The sequence below is a fragment of the Pteropus alecto genome, unplaced genomic scaffold (genome assembly GCF_000325575.1).
Source record: "Pteropus alecto unplaced genomic scaffold, ASM32557v1 scaffold267, whole genome shotgun sequence".
Classification (NCBI taxonomy): Eukaryota; Metazoa; Chordata; class Mammalia; order Chiroptera; family Pteropodidae; genus Pteropus; species Pteropus alecto.
Window position 1 is genome coordinate 368,368 of NW_006440137.1, and position 10,593 is coordinate 378,960.

Genomic DNA, 10,593 nt, shown 5'->3' on the forward strand with positions numbered 1-10,593 from the left:
AGTAGTTGATAATTCTTTAGCTCATAGGGTCATTTGAAAGAGTCAAGGTAGCTATAGAAATCGGGATCCCTGGACTGGGCCCTATTCTTGGACCAACCATCCCTGGCTGCCTTATATGGTGAAAGGGTAGGCATCAGCAGCTGTAATTCCCCTGTTAGAATTCTGTTAAGAACTTTAGCACAGCAACCTTTGACAGATTTGTTAAAATATCTGCTGTGTTTGAGCAGAATAGATGACTGTGAATAAAAGGTAACAAGTGAAGAACATAGTTTTTTGAGCTGTTGGCTGATAAATCAATAGTAGATTTGGAAGGATCATATTTACTTCCCAGAGCATGAAATCTTGTCTTTCTACCTCCTGAATATTTCTTAAGTCAATATTTCCTACATCCTTGCTTAGTTTATGCTCTTTTAATAACTTACAAATTAGTCTCCCTGCCTCCAGAGTATCTTCATTCTCAGCCATTCTACCTTGAAACTCATGAATAATTTTCAAAATACTTGTTTTTAAAGCATTTTTTTTTTTTTTTTGCTATGAAAAGTTGGAGAGCAAAGGCCCTTTGAGGGACTTTCACACACTTTTGATAATTTTTAATTAATGAATTTTTTTCAGTGTTGAAATATTAGAGAGGCCATTATCTGAGAGGGGCTTTAGTTGCCTTGTTTGTAAAATGAGATAATTTGATTTGACAATTTGCAAGATATTTATAGCTCTGGAGTTATTTAATTGTAAATTTTACTGATATTAACAAAGTTTTCTTTGACGGACTACTAGCTACTAGCAGTAGTGAAAATTACAACTAATTATTTTATGCTGAAGTACATCTTTTCAATTGTGAGGTAAAAATTACAATGACCAGTAGTGGAGAATAAGGATCCAATCACTAGTATAATTTCTTTTCCTAAATTTTGGTGCGATGTTTGTGAGAAGGGAAAGAAATTTAGATCAGCTAGCTGATAGATAATATAATATCCTATAGAGGAACACATAAGGAGGTATATTTATCTTCCTACAGATTCAAACAAACAACCTTTTCTCGTCACTTTGATTTTTGACTATACAAAGTGGACCAAAATAATATGTTCAGATACTCAAACCGCTGCCTGTCAACAACAGGACTTATCAGACACCTGGACAGTTGCCTTGTTGATAGCAGAATGATTTGTTTTTCTAAAGCTCACCCCAACCATGGTCTAGTTTTTCAGGATACATTCATAGAGACATTGATTTTTAGAGCTGTGTGAGAGTAAAATAGACTTCATGAGTGATAATGATTGCTGAATGTTTTTGTATGACTGTAATCTGTGACTATGACCACTAAGGACGTACATGGTGTACATAGACACATGGCCTTGCTAGTGTTGTAGTTGTTATTTCTTTTTTTAATTAAAAAAAAATTTTTTCAGTTACAGTTGACATTCAATATTATATTAGTTTCAGGTGTACAGCATAGTGGTTAGGCATTATATAACTTATGAAGTGACCCCCCCTTTCCCCAGATAAGCCTAGTACCCAGCCGACACTGTACATAGTTATTACTATACCATTGACTATATTCCCTGTGTTGGACTTTACAGCATTGTACAGTTGCCATTTCCTTTAAAGTGCTAGAGCTCTGCTGGTAGGTAGGCAGATAGACATACCCTTGATTTGTGGTGTCTTCTTCCCAAATGAACTTTGGAAAGAAAAGAAAATACTATAAAAGAGCATATTTGCATGTGCATGTGCGCACAAACACCCACACACACCATTTCTTTAACCATGCAACATATTCTTAAACCAATTATTTTAAAGTATCTTTTGAAATTACTGAAAATAATATAACTCTGCTTCCTTTTCCAGCTCAGAAGATAAAGTAACAGTCCACTTTTTAAACCGCGATGGTGAAACATTAACAGCCGAAGGAAAAGTTGGTGACTCTCTGCTAGACGTTGTGGTTGAAAATAATCTAGATATTGATGGTTTTGGTGAGTATGGGAGATTCTTCGAAATTTATAAATGACACTATTGAATAGGTTTCAACTCTGTGTTTTTGAATAATTTTAACCTATAGCACACTAAATAAAGTATTAAAATTCAAGATGTATTAGTGTTATATTCTCATTTATAAAAAATAAGAGTGACACTGTTTCTAATATTTTTACATTTAATTATCGTTGTGCCCCCAATCTACTGTTGCCTCATTACCTTAATGTTTACCTGTGTAATGCAAAGCTGGGAATAGCAAGTGGTATTGAAAGATAACAGATTAAAGATAATTTCATATCATGAGGGGTAGTTAAATAGTTTTAACTTAATCCTGAATGTTAGATCACCTTCCTAGGAAGGGTAATTTATCTACCTCTTATTAGAGAAGGCAATGTTTTTATTAAGTTTCTTCTAGACTTCTAACCATATTCCTTAACCACTCACACAAAGCCCATATTATACAGCTCAGGGATATCCCTGTATATCACTTATCAGTTTTGCTCAAGCACTCTCTGTCCAGAGTGATAGTTCTTGAAGAAGTTTCTCTTAACCATTAGCATCAATGTCACTTGAGAAATGCAGGTTCTCAGGCCCCACTCCAGATCTCTTGAATCAGAAACTCTGGGGTAGGGCTTAGCGATGTGTGTTTTCACAAACCCTCCGTGTAATTTTGATGCATGTTAAAGTTTACGAACCTTTGATCTGGAATAAGGTCCAAGGAACATATGTTTCTTTTAAGGCACAGTTCATACTGCAGTTTTAAGAACCATTTCTACATCAGAATTCTCCTTCCTCCATTTCCTCATGATATATGAAATATACCTCTCTGTGTTAATGCTTATTACAATTTCCCTTTTTAGAGAGAATGCCCTGCTCTTTTATTAGATCATGAGCTCTTGAAAGACTGTTATCACTTTGGTAACTTCACAGAGTATACTTTGTCCTAGGTTGGCACTCACTATTTTTGTTGAATTTCCAAATCTAATATTTGTTTCGGCAATTTTGGGATTAATTATAACAACTACCAGTTGAACACTTACTACATTCCTGCATGCATTATCTATGATTGCAGCAATTCTAAGAGGTAGATGTTTTAAAAAAATTTCCATTTTATAGGTGAAGAAACTAACATTTAGAGAAGTTAATTTTCCCTTGAGTCGTACATATAGCAAGTGAGTGGGCTAAGATTCAAACCTAAGTCTCTCTAATTCTTAAACTTGTGCTTTTTCCTTTGTGCCATTTTCTCTAAGAAGTATCTTTCCTGTGTGAACTGTTACAGGAATTAGGTGATTAAATAGTTTATATAGTACTAATTTTAAGGAGTTTTTATTCTTATGAAGTGGTTCTTGATGGGATTGAGTTAGAATCTGTAGGACTTTTAAAAGTGCAGACATCATCTGTGGGAGGTTTTGCAGGTAAGTTTTTAAAACGCCCCACACGATTCACATACATACCATGGTTAGGAATGACTTATTTAGTGAAAGAACTCATTGATAATTTATATACAGTACATATTCTATAAAATTTATATTTTTATCTCCCTCGTGAGTTCATATTTAGCTATACTTTTAACTAAACTTAGTTTCTCTTAATTATTCTTTCACAAATGAAAAGTAGTATGTAGCATAATGGGGCATAGACTAGAATTATACAGATTGTGGTTCTAAAACCAACGCCGTTACTTACTAGCCATGAGGCCTGGAGCAAGCTACTTTAATATTTTTATGCCTCAGTTTTCTTCTTCTGTAAAATAGGATTATAATAACTCTAACCTCATGGGTTTAAAGATGAAATGGGATATTGGAAATAAAGTACTTAGTAAGTGCCTACCTTGCTAAGAACAATAGGATGTGGTATTTTAACTTGGCCTACTCTCATTCTCCTACCCCCAGTTACAAAAGCCTTAAAAAACCTGCGGCCTCATAACTACAGTGGCTGTGAAGACAATTACTTAAACATTAACTGTTATCGTTAATGTAGTTATTAATACAGGTTCACTGTTTATTATACATTAGAAAAGACTTCCCATTATCTTATACCAAGATAACCACTAAAACAATCTTTTTATCCTTAGTACACCAGAAATACAGAAAATTTCCAGTCTTCAGTAGTTTAATAAGAATTCTGCACTTATGTAGACTTAGAAGCTTTAAAGATCAAGCATCCTAACATGTCCAGAATTTTGGCATATGAATATAAACTCGAGGTAAGCTAAACTAGGTTCACAAAAGATAGAGTTAAGCCGAAGCCAGTTTCTAGAATAAAGATGAAAGATCAAGAATTTTTAATTTTGAGACTTTGTACACTACATTTTTTTGCTGCCTAGTACACTTCCACTCCCACCCATGTTCATCTTGAAAATCCTATATACAGGACTTTCATCTGCCTAGTCTTAGTTTATACGTACTTCCTTAGCAAGGCTTTGCCCAGCCACCTAAGCCAAAATAGGGTGTCTCTTATTACCCCGAATTCATTATTCTCCATTACAGCACCCTGTTCATTTCTTTTATAGCATTTATCATAATCTGTTAATTATATATTTCTTTGTTTACTTGCATATCTTTCAAGAGACTGCAATGAAGGATAAAATCATTCCTGTTTTATTCCTTATTGTATATAAAGCGAAGTAATAAATGAATGAACAAATGAAGGAAAAAGGAATAATTGTAAATTTTGGAAGCAACATCAATTTTAAGCATTCTTATTTCCAGCTTCTATATTAATGTAGATCTTTTGGATGATTTGTTTTTAGAGTGTATTATAATATTCTGTCACTAGGGGGCAGTTACACCTCTAATCAGATATACCTAGTTATAATCTCAGACTTCGTTTTTTTCTTCTCTGTTATATCCTTCGTATGTCTGTTTTGAGGGAAATTATTCAAATTGGGAGATCCTGATAATGTCCATGTAAATTTATATTTATTCCTTTCGTGTATATTGACTCCCTATTGGTACAATGTATTTTTGGCTATACTAGATCAAACTTTATTTTAGAATAATTAGATTTTATGTTTATATGTAGTTTCACATTTCAGTTTATAATATTTCCACATAGCTATCCAATAGGTTTTTTGTTTGGGAAAGGGATTAGGTATGGGGGTGGGTCATCTGTCTTGTCAGTATCATAATCGATTGACAAAACGATCTTAATATGATACTAGTACACACACGCATACTGACACATGAAACAGTCCTTTGCTATTGACAAACACTCAAATTATATGAAAGGAAAGAAACAATAGTCTGCAAATATCTAACTTTCTCTGGGAATTAACTTATGGCAAGAATTTCTGAGTATTTGTACAAAAGCTTAGTACCAGTCTTTTTTTTTTAAACAAAACAAAACTCAAGCCAGAGTTTTATTATTTACCTTGAAATTTGTCAATAACCATACCTTACTTATTCTTAATGTAATTTTTAAATAACACAAATTTGAAATTGTACAGATTAATATTAAGGTTCTTACTCTAGCAAAATCAGTACTATAGAAACACAAAACTTTTGTCAAGAATCTGGTATTTCAAGTTGGCAGGCAATATGACTTGTTACATTTGTTACTGCAGTTAAAGTGGTACCATTCTGCCATCCTTTGTTAGTATATGACCTGTGCTATTTACAGACATCTAAATGTCTATATGGTTTTGTCAACTCTAGTATTGGTAGTTTAAACTGATTATAATTTAATACTATTTTTAAAGCCTATAACACTTTCTGCCAATCATTCATTACATTCTAATGCTGAAAAATATATTTGAAAATGAGTTATTTTGGAAGTTAGAAGTTAGATGTGGCAAAATGCTATGAAGAAAGCCAAAAACCTGTCATGATAGTATTATTGTTAACGTAGGAGAAAGAACTCAGTCGTTAGCCAGAATGCCAGCAGAATAAAAGCACTAAAGCATACAATCTGTAAGTTCTTGAAAATTGTTATATGAGCAAGTAAGGGTGATGGACAAAATGCTGGCACCAGGGGCCAAATCGGAATGGCTATAATGTGTCTTTAAGTAAGATTATCGTCTATGCTAAGGCATGTGGTATTTTTAATTATTTTAAAGGTGGATATAGTAATGTAAAAAGTTTTACTTCAAATGTTTGTTCTACCTAAGTATATTTTAAAACAAAAATATGATATGAGGATCATAGTTATGAACTATAAGAACCCATCTGTTTATCTTTTGTTTCATTGAGAAAAGAACTCAAATTATGAGACTTAATTTTCAAAATCTTTGAATACATCCCTCATGAAATGAAATCACTTTACGCTTACATGTGTGTAGTGTATCATGTATCTCTGTATATATAAACATATAGGTATACATATATACATAATTCTTAAGCTTATATGCCTTCTTTCATTTCTGCAGAGCCACACTGTGTGCTGACAACCTCCCCTTTCTTATGTATGTGTATATGTACACACATATTTCCCCATTAATATACTCTTACATAACCAACCATTTATAAAGCACTAAAAGCTGACAGTCACCAATATTGCTTTGGGGCTGTATATAAGCATACGTTTTATACTTTGAATCCTCATCTCTCCACATGTGTCATTATATTTGTGTACTCATATTCTGATCAGCTGTCAGTTTTAGATAGACAATAGTGGTTGTTTTTGTATCCTTTTTCCTTTAATAAATTGCCTCCTACTGCTTGTTCTATAGAGTTCCCTGTGTATGTGATAAGAATACAAAACAACAGACATTACCCATTTTATGAATAGATTTTTTTTCTCCAGATCCATTTTCCATTCAACTACTGGGCATTTGGAGTTTTCCCATGAAAATAATGTTCTACATGGTGGCAGAATTTTCAGGCCAACCCACAGAACCTACTCCTTCATAACTAACTCAGTTATTATTTACAGCCTGGTTTCTTTGAGAAAATGCATTGCAACTTCTAACTGCAGTGCTGATTAAGAACACGTTAACTTCCCGGACCTAGCTACTACACGCATACATGCGCGTGCGCATGTGTGCACACACACACTACATATGCTACAAATTAGAGACTCCTTTCTTTGTTTTGTACCCCATTCTGGTAGTGGGAATATATGACCCAGCTAGTTTCATACCATTGTTGTTGGAAAATATACTTGGTATGATTTTAATCTTAAAATTTTAAGGTTTGTTTTGTGACCTAACATATGATACATCCTGGACAGTGTTCAGTGAGTAGTTGAGAAGAATGCATATTTTGCTACTTTTGGGTGGAATATTCTGTATATGTTCATTAAGTCCATTTGGTTAAAAGCATTAGTCCAGTGTTTTCCAGTTGGTTTTCTGCCTGGATAATCTATCCATTGTTGAAATTGGGATAGTGAAGTCCTCTAATATTGTATTGTTTATTTTTCTCTTCAGATCTGTTACTATTTGCTTAATATTTTGGGGTGCTCATGTTGGGTGCATATATATTTAAAATTGTTATATCTTATAAGTTGACTCCTTTATCATTTTGTAATTGCCTTCTTAATCTCACATTACAGGTTTTGAATTAAAGTGTTTTGTCTGACAAAAGTGTATCTAACTCTGTTCTTTTGGTGGACTGGAGTATTCTAAATTTGACTGTATACTTACCTTTACCAGTGTGTTGTCTGTTTTCATATGTTTTTATGTTAGTAATTAGTATCTTTTCATTTTAGCTTCAAGAATTCCTTTTAGTATTTCTTATAAGGTAGGTCTAGGGGTGAAGAACTCCTTCTGCTTTTGTCTGGGAAAGTTTTTATCTCTCATTTCTGAAGGACAGTTTTGCTGGAAAGAGTATTCTTGGTTGGCAGTTTTGTTTTTTTTTTAATGTCAGCATGTCAAAAAGTTAATCCCACTGTCTCCTGACCTGTAAGATTTTTCCTGAGATAGCCAGTTGCAACTTAATGGGGTTTCCTTATAAATTACAAGCTTCTTTTTTCTTACTGCTTTTAAGATTCTCCCTTGTCTTTGATTTTTGATAGTTTTAGGTCGAGTTTGTTTGAGGAACCTATGAGCTTCATGAACTTGGATGTCCAAATCTCTTCTAGATTTAGGAAATTGTCAGCCATTATTTGTTTAAATAAGCTTTTTGCCTCCTTTTCCCTCTGTTCTCCTTCCAGGACTGCAATAATTCGCAGGTTTATTTTGGTATCATAGATCACGTAGGCTTTCTTAACTTTTCTTTTGGGGGTCTCTGGCTGAATAACTTCAAAGGTCCTGTCTTTACAGATTCTTCTGCTTGATCTGTTCTGATGTTGATGGTTTCTATTGCTTTCTTTTCATCTTACTCATTAGTTCTCTTTTTCAATTTGTAGCTCTTTGTTAAACTTACTATTTTGTTCACGCATTGTTTTCCTGAGTTCATTTAATTGTCTGGTTTTTAAATTTTTTTGGAGCTTACTGAGCTTTAAAACAGTTATTTTGAATTCTTTATTGGGTAAATAGCATATCTTCATGTCTTTGGGGGCGGTTACTGGAAAATTGTGTTCTTTTGGTGGTATCATGTTTCTTTTATTTTTCTTGTTCCTTGAAGCCTTGTGTTGCTGGCTTTGCATTTGAAGTAGCAGTCACCTCCTGCAATCCTTACTGACTGACTTCAGCAGAGAAATACCTTTCCTCAGCCCTGCTAGGGATTCTGAGGCTCTCTCAGGCCTTCAGTGGATTCACCTGCTCCACACAGTCTCCCTCTCGTTGTGGAATTCTTAAGCTTATATGCCTTCTTTCATTTTTGCAGAGCCACACTGTGTGCTGACAACCTCCCCTTTACTTTCCTAAGGGTAGTCTCCCCTAGGCCTACAGATTTGTGCTGGCTTTCTGTGCATGCTTACTAGCTGTCTGCCTAAGCTCACTATTGTCATAGTTTGGAGCGTGGACAAGGAGTTGGTCACTGGGTGGGGGGATGTGTGAGTAGATGTGCAGAATGCTGGGGTGCCTGTGGGCCAGCTAAGTGAATCTGTGGGTGAGACGTTCTAAGCACTCATGAGTGGGCCTCCCAATAGTTTCAGTGACATGTTTAGTAAGATCCATGTCTCTTTGATATTTTCCAAACCCTGGCTGCTGATCTCCCAGCCACTCTGCCACCCTGTCGTTCAGCTCACAACTTAGTACTCTGGATGAGGTGAGAGAGAAATCAGCCTCTTTGGCAGTGTCTTCTCAAAATGACTCTCATTCTTGGACTGCACAGGAGTTTCAGTCTCCTACCTGGATCCCATGGCTGCTACAAAGGCACTTTTGTCTGAGGATGGATGCCAAATTGTTGTTGAGAGTGAAATATGATTGAGGGACATCTTTTTTGGCCATCTTGCTGCTGTTCACTCCCTCACCACAATTAGCTTTAAAACATTTTCATCACCCCAAATAGAAATCCTGTACCCTTTGACTATCACTTCTCAATGCCCCATTTCCCTACCCGTAAACAACCACTTACTTACTTTTTATATCTATAGATTTGCCTATTTTGGATACTATATATAAATGGTATTGTTATGCGTGATCTTTTATAACTTGCTGCTTCCAGTTAGTGCAATATTTTTAAGGTTTGTGGTGAAGCATGTGTCAGTACTTCATTCCTTTTTATGGCCAAATAATATTTCATTTTATGGACATACCACCTTTTATTATATATTCATCACCTGATGGATATTTGGGTTGTTTCCACTTCTTGGCTTTGGCCAGGGTACAAAGGCAGTTAATGAAGAAAGGATACTCTCTTCAATAAAGGATATAATGTTGGAAGAATTGGACATCCATACAGAGAAAAAATCTCTAACTAAACTTTGTGCTTTATATAAAACTTAACTCAAAAATGACTTAGATCTAAATATAAAATTTAAAACTGAAACTTTTAAAAGAAAGCTTGGGAGAAAATCTTTGAACCTGGGGGTAGGCAAAGAATTCTTAGACATGATTCTAAAAGCACAATCTATGAAAGAAAAAAAATTATAAATTGGACTTCCATCAAAATCAAATATTTTTGCTCTACCAGTGATACTGTTAAGAGAATGAAAAGATAAGCTACAGAGTGAGAGAAAAATATTTGCAAAGCACATCTTCAATAAAGGACTTATATCCCTAATATGTAAGGAACTCTCAAAACACAACAGTAAGACAACAAACAGTTTAAAAATGAGTAAAAGGCATGAACAGAAACTTCACCAAAGAAAATATAGAGATGACAAATAAGCACATAAAAAGATAGATAGTCAAGGGTACTGAACCTGAACTTGTATATATGCACAACTCTATGCCATGTAGAACTTTCTGTTAGTAGTACAAGAGATGAATGATGATGCCATTCTCCCAAATGACTTCGCTGAAAAATGATGGAAAGCCCGTCCCCTCCCCGCCCAGAGAAAAACCCAAGATATTCAACCTCTTCAATTTTTGGAGAAATGCACATGAAAACTACAATGTGATTCCATTATATACCTACTAGAAATAACTGGTGCATCCATATAATGGAATACTTCTCAGTAGTAAAACAGGAATGAATTGTGGATACCATGATAACTTGGATGAATCTCAAAGGCATTATGCTGAGTGAAATAAGCCAGTCTTAAAAGGTTACATACTATATGATTACATGACATTCAGGAAAAGACTAAAGTGTTGGATGAAGAACAGGTTAGTGGTTGCCAGAGGTTAGGGGTAGGGAA

General features: G+C 34.6%; 1 protein-coding gene across 1 annotated transcript in view; it reads left to right on the forward strand.

Moving 5' to 3' along the window:
- FDX1 (ferredoxin 1) overlaps window positions 1-10,593 on the forward strand; it is a 77,387-nt gene that overhangs the window by 57,605 nt on the left and 9,189 nt on the right. Inside the window, exon 4 of the mRNA XM_025050514.1 lies at window positions 1,843-1,967. Coding sequence (XP_024906282.1) covers window positions 1,843-1,967 — 125 coding nt within the window. The remainder of the gene's footprint in view (window positions 1-1,842; window positions 1,968-10,593) is intronic.